The sequence below is a fragment of the Artemia franciscana genome, chromosome 17 (assembly GCF_032884065.1).
Source record: "Artemia franciscana chromosome 17, ASM3288406v1, whole genome shotgun sequence".
Lineage (NCBI taxonomy): Eukaryota > Metazoa > Arthropoda > Branchiopoda > Anostraca > Artemiidae > Artemia > Artemia franciscana.
This window is the reverse complement of record NC_088879.1, coordinates 16,942,878-16,962,713: the sequence shown is the minus strand read 5'-3', so window position 1 is coordinate 16,962,713 and position 19,836 is coordinate 16,942,878. Positions and strand designations below refer to the sequence as shown.

At 34.0% G+C, this 19,836-nt stretch overlaps 1 protein-coding gene across 1 annotated transcript; it reads right to left on the bottom strand.

Annotated features, from left to right (window-relative positions):
- Positions 1 to 3,099: 3,099 nt before the first annotated feature.
- Positions 3,100 to 18,632, bottom strand: LOC136037933 (WASH complex subunit 1-like). Its single transcript, XM_065720800.1, has 5 exons — positions 18,533 to 18,632; positions 14,221 to 14,473; positions 9,763 to 9,909; positions 5,959 to 6,083; positions 3,100 to 3,537 (listed from the first exon to the last, which is right to left on the bottom strand). The coding sequence occupies exons 2-5, from the start codon at positions 14,455 to 14,457 to the stop codon at positions 3,288 to 3,290; spliced, it is 759 nt and encodes a 252-aa protein (XP_065576872.1). The 5' UTR covers positions 14,458 to 14,473; positions 18,533 to 18,632; the 3' UTR covers positions 3,100 to 3,287.
- Between the last annotated feature and the right edge of the window lie 1,204 nt (positions 18,633 to 19,836).

Sequence of the window (19,836 nt, the reverse complement as noted above, 5' to 3'; positions counted from 1 at the left end):
CTGCTGACAACTGTAGTGTTTAAAGTGGGTCCTGAGTCAGAACTCTTTTCACCCCCTCCTCACAATCATCCCAAGTTTCACATATATAGATATGATGTGCCTCTTAATCATTTGAGAATTATGCAGGCAAAGGTCCTAAATGATTAAATGGTAATCACAAACAATCATTTGGATCGCAGCATGATTATCCTAAAACACCAAGTACAAATTTATTTCAGTTATTTATTTCCCTCAAATCGAGGAATACAAAAAATACATAAAGAAAATTCCGTAAATACTTCAAAAAATAAACAAAGCAATAATATTCTTTAACAAAAACAAGAGCTAAGAGCTCATAAGGCACTTGTGACGAGACCAGAAGAGCTAAGAGCCAAGAGCTCATATGGTATGAGCTCTAACAAAATTCTAAGAATCAATAGATTGATTTAAAAGGAAAATCAGAGGCTTAATGCCGGTTGGGATTTATTGCAGCTCCCTGACACGCCTACCAATTTTCATCGTCCTAGCACGTCCAGAAGCACCAAACTCGCCAAAGCACTAAACCCCTCCCCCCAACTCCCCCAAAGAGAGCGAACCCAGTATGGTTACGTCAATCATGTATCTACGACATTTGCTTATTCTATCCACCAAGCTTCATCCAGATTCCTCCACTCTAAGCGTTTTCCAAGATTTACGATTTCCCCCTCCAACTCCCCCCAATTTCAACAACACTAGTCGGGATTTGAAATAAGAGCTCTGAGACATGAATTCCTTCTAAATATCAAATTTCATTAAGATCCAGTCACCCGTTCTTAAGTTAAAAATACCTCAATTTTTCTAATTTTTCCAAATTAAGACCCCCCAGCTCCTCCAAAGAGAACAGATCCGTTCCAATTATGTCAATCAATTATCTAGAAATTGTGTTTATTCTTTCCATCAAGTTTCATCCCGATCTCTCCACTCTAAGCGTTTTCCAATATTTCTGTTTCCCTCCTCCAACCCCCTATGTCCCGGGATCCAAGTCGAGTCAAAAATGGAGCATCTGAGACATAAGATCCTTCTATACATCGATTTTCATTAAGATCCGATCACCTATTCGTAAAATAAATACCCCAATTTTAACGTTTTCCAGGAATTACAGTTTTCCCCTCAATGTCATAGGATCTGGTCGGAATTTAAAATAAGAGCTTTAAAGCACAAGATCCTTTTAAATATCAAATTTCATTAAGATCTGATCACCCGTTCGTAATTTACATATACCTCATTTTTCTGAATTACCCCCCCCCCCAACTCCACCAAAGAGAGCGGATCCGGTTCGGTTATGTCAGTCACGTATCTTAGACTTGTTTTTATTCTTCCCACCCAGTTTCATCCTGATCTCTCCTTTAAGTATTTACTAAGATTTCCGGTCCCCTCCCCCAACTGCCCCCCCCAATGACGCTGGATCCGGTTGAGATTTAAAATAAGAGATCTGAGTTACAAGGTCCTTCTAAATATGACGTTTCATGAAGATCCGATCACTCTTTCGTAAGTTAAAAATACGTCGTTTTTTCTAGTTTTTAGGAATTATCCCTCCCCCCCCCCCAATCAGAGCGAATCCGTTCCAATTATGCCGATCCCGTATCTAAGATTTCTTCTTATTTCTCCCACAAAGTTTCATCCCGATCCCTCCACTCTAAGCGTTTTCAATGATTTTAGGCCCCCCCGAACTCCCTCCAATGTCACCAGATTCGGTCGGGATTTAAAATAAGAGCTTTGAGACACGATATCCTTCTAAATATCAAATTTCATTGAGATCCGATCACCCATTCATAAGTTAAAAATACCTCATTTTTCTCTAATTTTTCAGAATTAACCCTCCTCCCCAACTACCCCAAAGAGAGCGGATCTGTTCCGGTTATGTCAATCATGTATCTAGGACTTGTACTTATTTTTCCCACCAAGTTTCATCCCGATCCCTCCACTCTAAGTGTTTTCCAAGATTTTAGGTTTCCTCCTCCCAACTCCCCCCCCCAATGTCACCAGATCCGGTCGGGATTTAAAATAAGAGCTGTGAGACATGAAATCCTTCCAAACATCAAATTTCATTAAGATCTGATCAACCGTTCGTAAGTTAAAAATACTTCAGTTTTTCTATTTTTTTCCGAATTAACCGGCCCCCTCTCCCCTCCCAGATAGTCAAATCGGGAAAGCGACTATTTCTAATTTAATCTGGTCGGGTCCCTGATAAGCCTGTCAAATTTCATCATCCTAGCTTACCTGGAAGTGCCTAAAGTAGCAAAACCGGGACCGACAGACAGACAGACCAACAGAATTTGCGACTGCTATATGTCACTTGGTTAATACCAAGTGCCATAATAATTAAAACCTGGTTCTTATTTATACCATTGATATAAAAAATGAAAAAAAAAATATATCAGAAATGATTACTGATTTCTAACTAAGTTAAACAGCCATCAGCTTTCACAATCTGTACAGGTTGTGAAAGCTGTATTTTGATCACTAGAAAAATTCTTACTTGCTCAAATTAGCGCTAGCTAAACTCAGTATGAGTAAAATCTCATTGTGAATGGGCCTTCGAGGATTTCCGAGGATTCCAATAGCGGATTAGCGATCATGTGGAACTACAGAAGTCAAAAATCGCCCTTTATTATCTAAATATATCACTAATTGTCGCCAGCGTTTTGCTGTTCCTTTTGCATCCATCACTTCAAATGTTTAACGGCTATTTTCAATGAAATTATTAGAAAAAAACTACAATTAATTTATACTTTAGCATTATGAATATATGCAAGTAGCGAAAATTCCAACTAGAACACGAACAGAAACTGCATTAGAAAAAAACATGAACAGTAAAGGGCGAAAAAAAGAGCAAAATAACAGAGAAAAATAACAATGAGTTCAAACTTGAAATAAACTGACTAACATTCAGTTTAAACAACAAAAATTCATGAAATTAAACCAATGTTTACTAAACTGAACGCAACAATTATTAACAATAACAGAATTCCAAGCATAAAAACTTTATTTTATTCAACTTTTGGCATCCAAATTTATATTTTTATTTAGTGTTTAACTTATTTTTAATATGCCTACCGAGAAACATCATAAAATGTACACCTATATCAAAAGAAAAGATTTATATTTAGATCGAAGCTCGGTATAAGCTGAAAAAAAAAACATTCGTTCCAGCAAGAGCCATACTGAGCAATTTTTTCTGAGACTCAAACTGAGAGAATCAGCAAAAATATACAAGGAACAACATTTTTGTGCGTTTTTTTTGTTTTGTTTTGCAAAAATTTTTACATTCAAGTCTCAAGGTCAAATCTTTGAAAAGGGGGAGGGGGTATCTTGAACGACACGGACAAAAACATGGCAATAGTCACCTGTGGTTGGTAGTATAGATTTCCAGCTTGAATTTTCCTTAGACCACCTCTCCTCTTTATTGAGGGCGGGGCATCACCTAGGAGAGGTGCTGAGGCATTTAGCTCTTTTTCAGATGATCGCCAGTCAAGGGATGTAACCATATCACTATGGTCCAAGGAATCTTTAGAAAACCTGAAATTTATAAAATATTTTCTGTTTATAAAAAAAGTGATAAATGCAAAGCACAATCCAACGTAACTTCATTCCTACTCTATAAAAATAGGCTACAGCAAGGTATATTTTTATTATCGATATTATTAAAACAGAAAATATGGCAAATGAAAAAATAAAGTAATGAAAGAAAAATTATTGAAATGATTAAAGGTCTTAATCCATGAAAGTAAATTTTTGAACCCACCTTTATTTAATCATTTTCTTTCTTTTCTTTTAGAATTCATGTTTGAATCATGGTGGTGTATTCTGCTTGTTATTTTTACCTTCACACTCTTGTTGTGCCCGGAACTTTTCTAACTTTAACTGGAATACAGGGTATCGGTGGGAATCACATTTAATTTATTTTGTTTTTAGACTTTTATATTACAATATTTGCTTCAGATTCGTAATTAAATAAAAAACAAACAAGTTCTTTAAACTGAAAGTAAGGAGCGACATTAAAACTTGTAACGAACAGAAAAAATTCCGTATATGAAAGGGGCAGTCCCCTCCTTAGCGCCCCGCTCTTTACGCTAAAGTTTTTTATTGTTTTAAAAGGGAGAGTTGTGAGAAAGAGTCAAACTTTAGCGTAAAGAGCAGGGCGTTGAGGAGGGGACAGGCCCTGTCATATACTGAATAATTTCCGTTCGTTTTATGTTTTAATGTCGCTCCTTACTTTCAGTTAAAAAAAACTTATTTTTTAATTTAATTTCTGAACATTTTTAAATTAATGCAGGTTTTGAATTGGCTCCGTATGTGAAAGCGGCTGTTCCCTTCTCAACGCCTTGCTCCTTACGCTAACGTTTTTTATCGTTTAAAAAGTAGAGTTAGGAAAAAGAGTTAAACTTTAGCGCAATGGGCGAGGCGTTGAGGAGGGGACAGCCCCTTTCATATACGGAATAATTTCTGTTTGTTTAAGTTTTAATATCGCTCCTTACTACAAGTTAAAAAAGACTTGTTTTTTTTTTGTTTAATTTACACAAAGCACCAGTTCAAAAATGTTTATCAGCAGGATAATCTTCCAAAAGCATTTATACAAACCAGCAGAATAATAGCATAATCAAATTTGTTTTGCAAGTAATATTGCTATTGTATGTATGTATGTATTTATTTATAACCCATCATACAAAATAATGAAGTGATGGAGTACATTGAAAAAAAAAGGAAAAAAAAGAAGAAAGAAACAACATATCGTAATTACATTCTAAAATACAAACAAAAATAATTCCACTTCAAAAAACAACATTTTGCCATTCATGGCCGGTTTGCTTATTGCACATGTGTACATTCAGCTCAGCCAACTTAGCACACGGGTCAGACAAGCTATATTTTTTCATCAAATAGGAGTTACGGGTCCACGGAGGAACTCGCAACAGAAACTTAGCAAATTTGAAGAAAACGAGTTTTATCCAAGAAGGTCAGATTCACTAAATATAGGGTAAAACGGTACTAAATACAGAATATGTGGCAGGACGACACTATTGTAAATTCTCGCAAGATGGGCTCTATTCAAATGAAACTGAGAACTAACAATTGTACCATATGCACGACGGATTTTCGTTTCCATACTTTCTAGCATCAATAGCCTAGTTTTCTTCAGATTTTTTCCAATAGGGAGGTCGAGGTATTTCAACTTAACACAAGGCTTTACTTCTGTACCATTCAGATCTATAGATATATTATCTGATCTAGTCGTATCTATTTCATTAAAAATCAAAACATCACATTTTTCAGCATTTAGGGAAAGTCCAATATCACTGTAGTTTTTACATATCTCCAAAAAACATTTTTCTAGCCCATTGATAGTCCTACTAATGTTAAAAACGTCGTCTGCATAACATAATATCGACAAATCAGTACTTTTTTATATGTACAGCACGAAGAAAGTTAACACTGATCTGGAAACGTTGCATTATTATAAACCTTGGGGGAAGTAACTGCACCCTGCTTAACCCCAATATGAATTCGTATATCATCAGTCAGCAAATTGCTTCCAGGTATACGTATTTTTGATTTCATTTGGCGGTACATGTACAAAAGAGGTCTAACTAAGTCTAGCGATACACCACGGTAATTGTTGTTGTGAAAAAAAAACATTCTCCACTTTCGCCCTCTACGCCAGGAACAAAGATAACTATTTGATAAAAATGTTTTAAGTTATTTTATTACAAAATTATGTTATTTTAAAATGTCATAGATGTTCACTTTTTTCTTACTAAAATCAGGGGACATGTCTGAACCGGTGATCTCTCGATCTGATGTCGAATGGTATACCTTTAAGCTATAAAGTCTGTATTCATTTGAATAACAAATACTATACATGAAAGATTTAAAGCCGAACTGGCTAGGCTTGACAAAACAAAGAAATGAGCACAATTGAAAATGGACGTTTGATTTTACCTGGTTTTGCTTGAAAGGTAAAAGAGAAGCTGTGAAATGGACCGAAATTCATTATTCTTGTTATTCCTCACAGACGGATCATTCTGTCTTTCTCCAACGTCGACATGGTAAAAGTTTAACTTTTCCTGAAAGAGAATATATAAGGCATTAAGAAACTAACTTAATTAAAATTAAAAACTTAAAGTGAAGAAAAAGAAATGGATCTAATATACTCAAAATTTAAGCAGATAGGACAACAAGTAAATACTGAAGCAATGGGGCTTCCCCCTTTTCTCTGACACTTAGAAAGAAAACAAATATCAGACTTCATATTCATTTATTTAATATCCGAGAACAAAACATAAATATTCGTCTTTGACAAAGAAATTTTCGGCAACCCACAGGGCGGAATTTACCTGTTTCAGGAGGACAAAGGTCGCTTTTTGTAGAAACATAAAAGATTAAACAAGCAGTGAATAATATTCTTTTATATGACTGATCTGTCCACATGAATTATTATTTAACCCTTCTTGGTCAATTAAGGGCCAGCTGGCATTCAAAAAGAAATATTTCCCCCCAGCGGCTCTTTAATGCATCTTCTATTAAAGACGAATATCTTGAGCCTGAGTTGTCATGTTTATAAAATAAAAATTAAAAACAATGAAGGGGAAGGCACACAGTATTTTGTTTTATATTCCTTTTTTTTTTAATTGAAATCAGATTTCTTATACATGTTTACAATGTTCCCATTGTTTAAATTTAAAGAAAAAATATATTTCAAAACTTCAACGTAATATACAAAAAAGTAAAATTTTTGGTCGGTTTGGAATTTCTCTATGAAACCGATATGATGTCCACTTACGTGATTCTCTACTCATCGAGTGCAAGAAGAACAGAGCCTATATTTTTATATCGTTTGCGGGAACTCTCAGCGACTAATATCAGGACAAAATTTATTCGAGACATTACAAAAAAATTTAACTTTCAAAAGCTTATTGCTCTGAACATACTTAAGTGCCCTAACAATCAATAAGGAAAGACCACCCTCCCTTTTCTATAGCGAATTTTTGTCTATTGGTAAATTTGTTTCTTATAAGAAATACTTCACCTCAGTTAATGCTGGGGGGGGGGGATCTTTAAGAAGCGTGTAGCTCCGAAAATACTAGTGTCCTCTCAAAAATAAAGAACAACCCGCCCCCTTAGATGTTGTTTTTATCTATTAGTAGTTCGTCTTTAGCAGCGAACAAAAATATTAAGCTGCTACAGATTTCATCAAGAAAAAAAGTACAATCAAAGAGGAAGGGACAGATACACATACAGTATTTTTATTCAGAGGGGGGGGGTTGATGGAGAAAATGCGAAACATTTGAAGTTATAATCTTTTTTTTAATTTATTTAAAAAATTTGAGCAAATCTTCTATTTTGGTTTCTAACTTTAGTCAAGACTATAGCCAAAAGTTCAGTATATGCTCCGAAAAGTAATAACTAGTAAATTGCAATTTGTAAACTTTCATTGAATTATTTCGATGTTATTTTTTCATTTTCATCATTTTCTATTGAATTCTCGGTAGACCAGGTTGGTTCAGAAGAATGTTGTACACCTTTTTCGAAAGTAATACACCTCAAACTTTTTCGTCTGTATTTGCTAATTTTGGTTAAACATTCAAAACACTTAATATATGAAGATTCAGCATAATTAAGAAAAATTTGAATTAAGATTTTAGTTTAGTACACCAAACTATAACAATTTGTTTCTTTTCTTGCAAAATCATTCCATTATTAACACCAAAATAAATACAAGCTTAGTTTTTAGACTTCTTGTTTAGTAATCGTTTTAAATATTTATGTCGTCTACCGAGATTATTGACTTTAATTAGATCATTGATTATTGATATAAGATTTTAAAAAAGCTTCTAAAATTGTCAGTATTCTCTCTTACGTTTTTAACATAGATAGTTGGATGGATTCCAATAATCTATGATCCATAAATAGCGATGAAGACCACACTGCCTTTCCATAACAAACACCAAAAACAAGAAGAACAATAGGGAATTTCTCAAGACAGTGGGAAACAAATTAGAATGAATATTTCGGCCCTATGTCCAAGGGTCGTCCTCAGCAATACAAAAATATATAAGAAAAAAAAAACTCACAACAGGATAAAATCGATAAAACTAAGATGAAAATTTTTTCAAAACAGTCCCAGCATCACCTCAGCAGTATCCTGTTGTAAGTTTTCTCTTCTTATACATTTTTGTATTGCTGAGGACGGCCCTTGGACATAGTTGGGCCGAAATATTCATTATAATTTATTTCCCACTGTCTTGAGGAATTCCCTATTGTTCTTTTTGTTCTTGGTGTTTATCTCTGATTCCATCTGTGTTGCACGGTCTTCAATTATTCCTCAATTATTTAGCTCTGTATCCAAAGTCAATTCTAATTTAAAAATTGGTTAAGCAATCATACAGAGTGTCAGGATGGGAAGATAATCACTCAGTTTGGTGGTACTAATATTTCCTTCTTCTATAGTATCATTCGCGTAAACTTGCCACTGATTCTTTTCTAAGGCTGGACCTGCATCATTGCCTTTTCTGGTTGTCTGGTTTATATAGACATTAATTTTACTTTTTAAGTCATTGTGATATGAATAATTTATTTTTTGGGTGCATCCACCATCTTCAATTTTGTGAGTCGATTATATACATATATTTCTCTCAGCTACTGGGTATGAAGATCAACACGGCCAAAACTGAAATCCTGGATCTAAATATACAGTCGGATTATCAGCTTATGCTTTACGGACAAGAAATTGACAAGTCGATAGATTCACCTATTTTGGCTCGGTAATAGACCTTCGGAGGCTTTGACCTTAATGTGGAGAACAAAATCAACAAAGCTCAAGCCATCTTCTCACAACTCCACTGCCATTTGTGGAACCGGCGGGAGATCAGCATGAAGACAAAAATTTCTGTAATATAAAGCGGCTGTTAGATCTGTTCTCTTCTATGCAGACGAAACTTAGCCACTGAAGGCGCTTCATCTCTATGATTTGGAAGTCTTTGACCACCGCTGTCTGCGAAAAATCCTGAAGATTCGATACTCCAACAGACTCTTAAATGTTGATGTGCGCCACCACTGCTGTAAAATCAAACCCGCCTCCACGATTGTCAAACAGAGAAGACTGCGTTGGCTTGGCCTTGTCCTTAGAAGATCCAATGACCACATTATATAGCAAGTACTTCTAACTGCTCCATTTCCAGATTGGCGCAGGCGACCTGGCGGTCAATTGAAGAATTGGTGGCAACTGCCAAAAACGAAATCAACCCCACTGGCCGATTATGAAGATTTGGTAGAAAGTGGGAGAGTTGCTGGCTACGGCTTGCTGAAGAGTTGGCACAAGATCGCAACAAATTTGAGTCAACCATCCGTAGTCTTCTAGATGCCAGGTATATATATATATATATATATATATATATATATATATATATATATATATATATATATATATATATATATATATATATATATATATATATATATATATATATATATATATATATATATATATATATGACCCAGCATTCAGCCAACTTAAGTTTTTCGTAAATATTTTCGTATTAAGTCTTTAAGCTTTACGAAACCATAAACCATGATAGAAAGAGAAACGGAAAGTAAGTAGATGCATCAATTACGCAATATAGAAAGCATACTCATTTGCAAGGAGATAAAAAAAAAAAACATGTTCCTAGCGACTTGCGTTGTCAATAGGATGTCCCCTGTTTTCATAAATAGGTGTAAAGACGATTAAAAACTCAAAAGAATTACTCTTAATCTTTTTTCATCCACTGGAGAATATGGCTTTCTAATAACATATCTTTCTTCTTCAGCGGGATAAGATTTTACAACATGATTCAACGTAGTGAATCCAAAGGGATCATTTTGCTCAACTGGGTATGATGCACTTGAAAATATCTGCAAAAAAAAAACAAACAACTAAAACAGTATTCAAATGAAATGTTAATAAACCTTCAAAATGAATTTATTATACAAAAGATGAAACTTACTTAATTTTCCAATAATTACTACATAACAGGGGCAAAAGTGTGGAATCTAAATATTCAAATTGACTGCGCGAATTCAAAGCACATTACGTTCAATAAATTTGATTAATTGCAGATTAAAGCTTTGAGAAGGAGCATAATGAATGATATCAAATAGTACCCTACGAAGAAGGATGAGTCGGAAAAGGAGAAACATTGCTGATCAATAGGTTAATATAGGCTAAAGCTATTGGAGACTTTCTCCCCTAGCTTTAGAATCCGCAAAAAAAGGTTAAATTTCAGGTATATAAAATAAATTTGATCTTAAATGAAGGAATTACATCTGTAACTATTTTCAACATATGACTAGCATGTTGTTGATAGGTAGACCTGGGTCTACCTATCGACACAGGTAAATGTATAGACAGGGAGGGAAGGATTATAAACTTAATCATGTAAAAACCAGATGAAAAGTGGCTTAACGACAGTTCTTTATCTTAATCAACTGTTATCATAAGCCATCTATTCGTTGTTAATTGAAAAGGAAGTTTTGAAAATCAACAAAGGAAGCTAAAGAAGAATAGAAAATTACACATACAATTTTATAAAATTAGTGTTTGTTGTTAATTAGTTTATTTATTTTTAACAAAGTCCCTTTTTTCTCTCTAGCAAATACTAAATCCTAAAACGACGATACATAAAGCATCATAAGTAAAACTTAAACTGAACAGTACAAGTACCCAAACAACCCAAAGTTTGGTGTAAATTTTTGCGTTGGCTTCACTGACAAGCGGTTGTTGACCCCCCCCCCTCACCCCTGGACACTTTAAAATGGTATGTCCCTGATCTTTCTTTAAAAGACATGATGATATGTTCCTGAAAGACAGTCTCAAAATATGCCGTTTCTACTTAAACCCAAGCTCCTTCTCTATTTCTCAATACCAAGTAAATGTTTAATCTAATTGTATAAGTTAATTAACTTATACAATTAAGGTATGTTATTTGTGCAAGTTAATACTGTATTACTTTGCCTCATAGCATAAAACCAAGCCCAACCCTTTTTTGTTTCAAAAACGCAGCATGTGAGATGTTTTGTTTTTTTTTCAATGGAGACATAATTTATTCACACAAAAATCAACAAAAGAAAGCATGAAGTCCAGTAGCCTGAGCTTGTATTGCCACTCCAAAAAAGCCATTAATTTACATCAGTGCATTCGGGTTCCCACTTCAGAACAAAACAAAATATATAAAATATATAGAACTACTTGAGGAAAAAAATATTTCACGTTACACGTTTTCAGTTCGAGAGGAGATAAATTCATATAATTAGTCAAACAAATAAAAATTGCTATGAATAAATAAACAAAAAACATAATCACTACAGTAAAAGTGATGATATATAGTCATGTTACATTAAAACATAATGCCTCTTTTTTGTTTCCTATCTGTTTGATGGCAAGAAAATTTTGATTCTATTTATGATCAACTCAGTGACAAATAAACAATTTACAATAATTACAAAACCCTGTCACTGTGTTTCACTGTCATTTATTTTTGTAACATAACCATTAGCATAAGTACAAATTTTTCAGGCCTAAAACGCATAAGAAAACGAGCAAAGGGTAGACCTATTAACATGATTATCGTCTTGATATCGTCCTTGAAGATATAGATGCCTTATGGTTCTTGCCTACAAGTCACGCTTCGTGACAGAGGAAAAATCCCCAAAAAGGAAACTTAACATCTTGACTGTTAAGGTTAAAAATCTAAAATTCCGTGTTTTCGGTCTTCTTGGTACTCTTCGTGCCTCAAATCATAGAGAGTGAAAAATAGTGTATGATTCCGGTTAAAAAAAAACACACAAAAAAAACACACACACATGCAGAAAGAAGATGGACTGGAGGACCCACGGACTCATTTTATGCCAAATAGCATAAAGATTGAATTTATTGCACGTCCTCAGTTCGAGCAGAAATAAAGTCATATAACTAGTCAAACAAATAAAAACTGCTACGAGTAAATAAAAAAAAACATAATTACTACAGTACAAGTGATGATATCTCCACCTTAAACCCTCTAGAAACTATAGTGTCCACCGTGATTCACAGAGGAATAAAAGAATTCGAAGCATTTAAGCAAATATATAATTATTTTCAAAGGCATAGCATTAAAAAATCAAAACGCTTAAACTTTCAGGAATTCTTCTTTTTGCATATAATTATATTTCAAGGAAACTCTCTAGTTTGTTCTAGGACTGCTTCTCTCTTTTGTTGCCGTATGTCTCCCTCCCATCTGATGATAAAACTATTTCTTATGAACGTTAGAGCGGATGCGGTTCCTTGAAGTCCTCATTTTATAAGTCCATCTTGCCCGTCAGGCCCATGCCAAAAAGGGAACCGGACAGTACAAAATCACATTTTTCTCCCCAAACTGCGCTTTCTATAAATTCCTAACCATTTACGACTAGAATCTATATCTCCTAAAGGATTATACTTGTTGGTTCTAAACAGAAGGTTGGTTCTTCTTTTTGCATATAATTATATTTTAAATAAACTCTCCAGTTTCATTAGTATGACTTGCAGGGAATTTTCTTCCTTTTGAATAAATACCTTTCAAATATATAAAAATAAAATAATGATACATTTATTGATTTGCAAATCCAAAATATTACTTTAAAAAACAAAAAAGAACCCTTCAAAAATAATTAAGAATCCCTGAACACTACACATATTTAAGGTAATATCTGTTCGTTTTTTAGTTTAACTTCATTGTTCACTAATATTTCTGCTCATTTCAGATTTATTTTCTTCAATTAGAGTTTGTTTCAAGTTTCTAGCTTTATATAAGCTAATTCGTACTTGTTTTACATCTAAGGCCATTAGTAACTGATACTTTAATAGTAAATTTTTACCTTTTCACGGTGACAGGTTAATAGCCTATTGACCAACAAGAAAACTGAACCACCCTGAGCAAGTAAGCCGCCATCTCGATCAGCTTCATAGCGTTACAATCTTTCACATTTTACAACACAAAGATAATGCTTCAGATTGCTTATGCAGGGGCAGCATTCTCCCAGCTAAATAATGTGTGGAGATGCTCTAAATACTCCCGAAAGCTCAAGCTACGATTGCTGAATAGCAATGTTTTATCAGTACTGTACTCCTATAGGGGTGTGAATTATGGAGCATGTCAAAAGCCGTAGGAAAAAAAACTGTTTGGATTTGAGAACGATTACCTCAGAAAAATGCTTGCAGTGCACTGTACTGAAAGAATACGGAATGTGCAGATTAGAGCCTGGACAAAGCACTATTTACCACTAATGAAATTCGCAAGACACGTTGGAGGTACTGGGGACATATGAAAAGAATGGAGGAGGGCAGGCTCCCATATGATGTGTGGTGCAAGAAACCATCTGGTCTGCACAGGAGCGGTGGACAGGGGCGTATATAGGGTTTTGACTTTGGGGAGGGAAATAAAGATGTGCCAACAATATCGTCCAGCGCGTCAAAAAATGCAGACACGTAAGCAAAATTAAGATACCAAAACGCAGTTTCAAGGCGTCGGCACGTAGTGCCGAGGTCTTGGAACTTTGACGGGAGTCCCCCCCCCCTGTTCACTGTAGTTCCGCATAGAACCAAGGGTTCTATGCAGCATACAACCCTAGGTTGGTCACTAGAGAAGGAGGCTACACAGTCAAAAATATCAATGGAGGAGGTCTGGTCGTTGCCCCAGGACTGAGAGGCTTGGAAGTCCACAGTTTCTGCCTTATGCGCCTCAAGGCGTGGGAGGACTTAAGTCTAAGAGAGACTTGTTGTAAATTTATGGTTCACTTTTTGTGGAAAAATTGTACGTTTTTTCATTTCAAAAAAGGATGTTTATCCTAGCTTTTATGAGCATGTTTTGCATGCTTCTGTATGGTCATACAAACTTATTTAACACCCTGTTTCTTTAGGTCATCCAGAACAACAGAGTGATAGATGTTCAATATTTCTGCCATCTCTCATGGTATGTGACAATGGTTTGGCCTCATCTCCAGTAAATATAAAAAAGACTATTTGCCACTTTTCGAAAAACCAAATCCAATCAAAAAAACTGTAATATTGCCAAAATTGACTTCTGTCATATTCAAAACTACCGATTTGGCAATTTCGCTTTTCAACCTATTTTCGAGGGCAGCTGTACTCCAATTAACATCAATTACGAGTTTCGATTTCAGCAAAAAGAATAGATCAGTTCAAAATACCTTAATTGCTTTATTGTTGATTGTGAGTAAATGATTCACAACCGTTTGAGCTGAATCAACCCTCTTTGAAATGTGAGATACCCTTGTTTGAACTTCCTGAATTCTTTTATTCATTTCTCCAGATACAGCTGCCGAAACTGACATTAAAGTTTTTAAAGATTTTTGTATTTGTACAAGTGTTTCTTCTGGCCTCAAATTTAAAGGCACCAATGTTATTTGACTTGAAACTTTGTCCATGTTTTCTTTGGGATACCTAGAAAAGACAAATAAGTCAAAAGAAAAAAAGACACAGGTGTCTTGTTGTAAGCATGAGTTCCTTTACTTATTTTATCTAAAATCAATTGATGGCTGCACGGAATTCACATCATTGGTTCATTCAGATCATTAAACTTGTAAGACTTGCTTTTTTGGCCACCAAAGCAAAGAGAATTCACTTCTCCAAAACCAGACCTCAGCCTCACCTTGAGAATTAATTCCCTATTTTGCAGGAATTATGTATATATCATAGGTTTAATATATAAAGAAATAAAAATAAAGTTTTGTTTCAAAGAGAATTTGAAGTCATGCAGGATGATGAAAGAAAGTACCAAGGATTCTTACAGTTTTATTTTGCATTGTCTGGAGGGGATTAAAATGACTAAAAAATGTATTTAGGTAGATAGTGGGACAATATCTAAGGTATAATTCTATTAAAGAATGATAACAAATTTTAATGAAAAAGGAAAAACCTACTTTAATCAATGTAAACATCCTAAATTTTGGGCTAATTTTATACGGAGGTGGTCAGAATGACTACAGAAAGATAAAAGTTCATCAATAATAATCCCAAAATATATATATGTCTTAACCCTTCTAATTCTAATCTAAACCCAGAACAACTAACTCATCAATCCCAACTTTAGCAACTCCTTGCTTAGATCTCCCAAAAACCAAATATCCTCTCGTAGACAAGTTCAGGACTAAATGATGATAACAAGAAACCACTGGATAACTGATTTCAATTCAGACGCCATAATCCCAATCAATAATAAAGGGGTTTCAGCATCAACAGATACCACAGTATCATCTGCAAACATAAGTGCCATGCTATCTTTATAGGATAGACAATTAGGGAGATCATCTATATATATATATATATATATATATATATATATATATATATATATATATATACATATATATATATATATATATGTATATATATATATATATATATATATATATATATATATATATATATATATATATATATATATATATATATATATATATATATATAGTAACAATCCAAGTATAGACCCCCAGGGCACTTCAATATAATCCAGGGAGTTGGGGTGAGACAGATGGCCTCGGGCTTCTACTTTAAATCTGCTATTTCATAGATATGACTTTATTAAATCAAATGCTCTTCTAAAAATTCAGAGTTATTCAATTTTTCAAACACAATGGAATAATTAACAACATCAAATGTATTTTTTTTTATTCATTGAATCATTAAGTTTACTATATATTTACTATATATAGCAACTGCTTGTTCATTAGAACAACCCAATCTAAAAACAAACTGACTTTTTGTTAAAATATTTTTATCCAGATAAGATGACATTCTTTTGAAATAACTTTTATAGAATCTTTGACAAAGGAGAAGGTATTACAATAGGTAGGGCATTTTTCCATTTAGTAGGGAATACCCCAGAAGATAAACACAATTTTAAAATACAAACAAGAGGTATATAAAGTACAGATGCAAGGTGTTTCAAAAGATTAGTTGAAAACCCATCCGAACTTAGTGAATTGACTAACTTTAAGTCTAATAATTTTTTTTTTGAATTCATCAAAACTAATTGGTGCCAGAAACATATTTGTGTCCTCTGATTGAGGAAAGTATTCTTTATATGACTGAGCTGAAGTCAATACAAGACCAGGAGTAACATCAGATGCAAAACTAGCAAAATGATAACTGAAAGATTCTGCAATAGCTCCATGCCCCTTTAACTCAAGACCCTTCTTATCAATTAATAATTCTGGGTAAAATTATTACAATTGTCTTCAATCTTTTGTTTAATTAGATCCCAAGTTTTTTTTCTAGGAAAATGCGCATTCTTAAAGAAATTTTCAAAATGCCTTTTCTCACTCCTTCTAAGATTTTTCACCAATAGATTTTTATAATTTTTAAATTGTATACAATTATCAGGTAATGGATATTCTGTTATTATCTTATAAAGACGATTTTTTCATTAACTGATCTCAGGAGTGACTCATTAATCCATAGTTTTCTCAGTAAAAAATTTTTTTTACAATGCATTTTTCACAAGGACAATGATGATCTAATTGTTCATTTAAAACTCTATAAAAATATCCAGTGATCTATTTTGTTCTCTCTCTTCTAAAATCACTCTAGTCTATATCACCTTGGGCTGATTTTAAACCATATATGTTTTTTAGAGAAAGATTTATCTTTCTTGTATTCTAATAATGATCTCCCTAATCAAAGCCTTTTGAATCTTATAATCAGACATAATTCATGTATAAGGCAAAAGAATATTCTCAATGAGCAAATCAGATGAGTCGGCTACATATGACAGGATAAAACAAACTGGATATAAATTACAAGAAAAAGAACATTCCAAAAACTGTAATGCATAATTATCAGTCCTGTGATGGTCTGAAGGTAAGCATCTCATTAGGTCTAAGTTAATATCAGCAAGGACCATGAATGGAATATGCAGACTTGAAAGGTAAACTATCATATTTTCCATTCTACTTATGAAGTTTACCTTACTAGAAGAGATGGTCTATCACTACAAATAAAAGTCTTTCATTACTAGGCAGAAAACATTCAACTACACAACATTGAAAATTCATTTCAATATCAAATTGTAAAAAGTCATCTCTCATCCATGCAAGAATATAATTTTTAATTAAAAATCCAAACCACCATGTATTTGCTGAGTTCTATTTCTATGAAAAAATTGGTATTCTCTTACATCAATTTTATTTGCAGAATTAAAATCTAGGAAAGTCTCACAAAGGCCTATAATATCAGTGCCTGAGTTAAATATAACTTCTCAATCACACCCATCTGCTCACATATCCCTGACAATTCAAGAACAATCATTTCATTTCATTACAAAATACATATTTGTTTGGTGGAATATTAAATGAAATATCATTAATATCATGAGCTAAAGGAGCTTGAAAAACCGAATTAAATAAAATTGACCTTCTTTCTAATTCTTGTAACCTTGATAACAGGATTTCATTCAAATCACTATCCATTATTGTACTTTGGTGCCACATGAAAATATAGCCTCCCAGTTCCCTCCCCCCAGAAACAAAAACATTGAAAACCACACTGAATGGGCTTTTTCTCATGGAAAACACAATAACACTCAGCTGTGAGCCATGCTACTACTACTAACAACACACCACAGCACCATGCCACCTGACACCAATACAACTGCACACTTCCTTATGACATCCTCCCACCTCAGACAAGGAAAACCTGCTTTCTGTTTAGCCAAAGATGATTGTCTGAAAAGGAGAATCTTTGGCAATATGTCATCCTTCATCTGCAGAGCATAGCCTAACCATCTCAACCTTTATTTTATTATAGCCCTCAAAAGTGGGATTGGACCAAACTTTTGGTACAGCCCATGTTTGAAATACAATCAGTCAGCCAGGTGCCCAGAACAATTCATAGGCAATTTCTCTGGAAAACATCCAGTAAATCTTTATCCACTTTTCAGAGCAACTATGCTTCAAAGCCATGTCTGACCACTGTCATCACTGTAACTTCCAATATTCTAATCTTGTCATTTATTCCAAACTTTTTTAAATTGTGAAAAAACAACCTGAGCCTTTGCTATTCTATTCTGTAGAATGTTTTCTATTCTGTAGATTCATCCCTGAAAGTTTCATTTTCCTAACCTAACCCCTATCCAAGATAGCAATAAGTCAATTAACTAGAATTTTACCAAATCAGATAAAACAAACAGAAAATTAAAGTAGCCTATAATAATATTTTGTTAGATTTCCCACAGACTTAGAAATGAGAAGTTGTAACATAGTAGGCTTAGCTTGGCAATATCTTCCCAGAGTATGCTCTTGGCCCTGAATTTATAACTGAAAGTCTTATTTTCCTACACTAACCTCTTTCCAAGATTTTCTTAACATGTTTCCTTTCCTATAGGTCCTTCTCTAGGTATACACCAAATAACTGAAAGGAGAATTCAATGGTAGCCAGGCTATATTTCTTTTATCTTGCTTCTCCTTTAAACTAACACCTTAAGTGGACATAGCCAATACTAACCTATTTAAATACAGTTATACTGCTTGAACCTGGGTAGGCTACTTTAGAGTTTAGACTGCGTTTTGACGCTTTATTTTTCGTGATTTAATTTCAAATATTAATTATTTTCATGCCATCTATTCGTAGTTTCCTTACCGATTTATCATCAAATTCAATGATTTTTATAACCAAAAAATCAGATCTCATGATTTACCAACACGTATCGATATTCATCAATTGTCACAAAATGTAAGCAAATTTTGGTTAATACAATTCAAAACATTGTAAAATTTTGACCATATTAAACTTAAAATATAATAGCTGATCAAACGAAAGTGAAGAGTGACATTATCTTCATTCAGTCTTCGACCTGTTAAGACTTATGTTTTCTGTGAAAATGTTTAATCTCAGTTTTAACTAGTGATGAAAAGAAAGGATATATTGTGAAATAGTTAGAGACTAAATCTATTCAATAGCTATAAATTATTACCTGAATGCCTGATTTGTTCGTGATTATTACCTGATTTGATTATGATGAAATTGGTTTATAGACAGAATCCAATTCCACTTCTGGGCAAAAGACTTTTAGCCTATTTTGTGGACCTCTCAAGCTATATCTACCTTTTTAAATTGTGGTAAAATTGTACTTTGGATTTTCTCAGGTAATCTACAGTCATTTTTTTTTTGGATTTTTCACCTCTCGAAAAGATATGTCATTTGACCTTATTTTTGGACTACAATCAAACTTTGAGCATCGAGAATTCAAGTTTACGAACTTTCATCGAATTATGTCTGATGCGGACAGTGATATCATGCGATCGGTGGGTAATAGGAAACTGGTTTACTTGCCCGTGCTAAATTTGACACAGACTAAATTCAAATCTGGAATCGACGATGAGGTGATAATTAAGTATGCCGTTGAATTTTTCGACGGACCAGTCATTTTTTCTGCTAAGGTGGAATTTTGGAACACATGTAACAATGATATCCAGCCAACAAAGCGTATTGGTGCTAAGGCAGCGTCAAATAATGTTAAGACTATTCTCGATCTGATGCGTTAGACTAGCTGTGAAAGTAACTAGCTGCGAAAAGATGTTGAAAGCTACGTTTTCTAAAATTGTGTCTTGTGAAACCAATTTCCCATTCCTTTCGTCTTACAACAATGAAAATCATGTGAGCAATCCTACGAAGTGGAGACAAGCTCTGGAACAAGGTTGCGGTCATGAAACGATTCTGTCAGTTGAACCTGCTGGTGACAAGATGATGAGTTGAAAACCGTCCCCTGGAGTTCTGTTTCTCAGCCAAGTCTGTCTTAACCTCCTCAA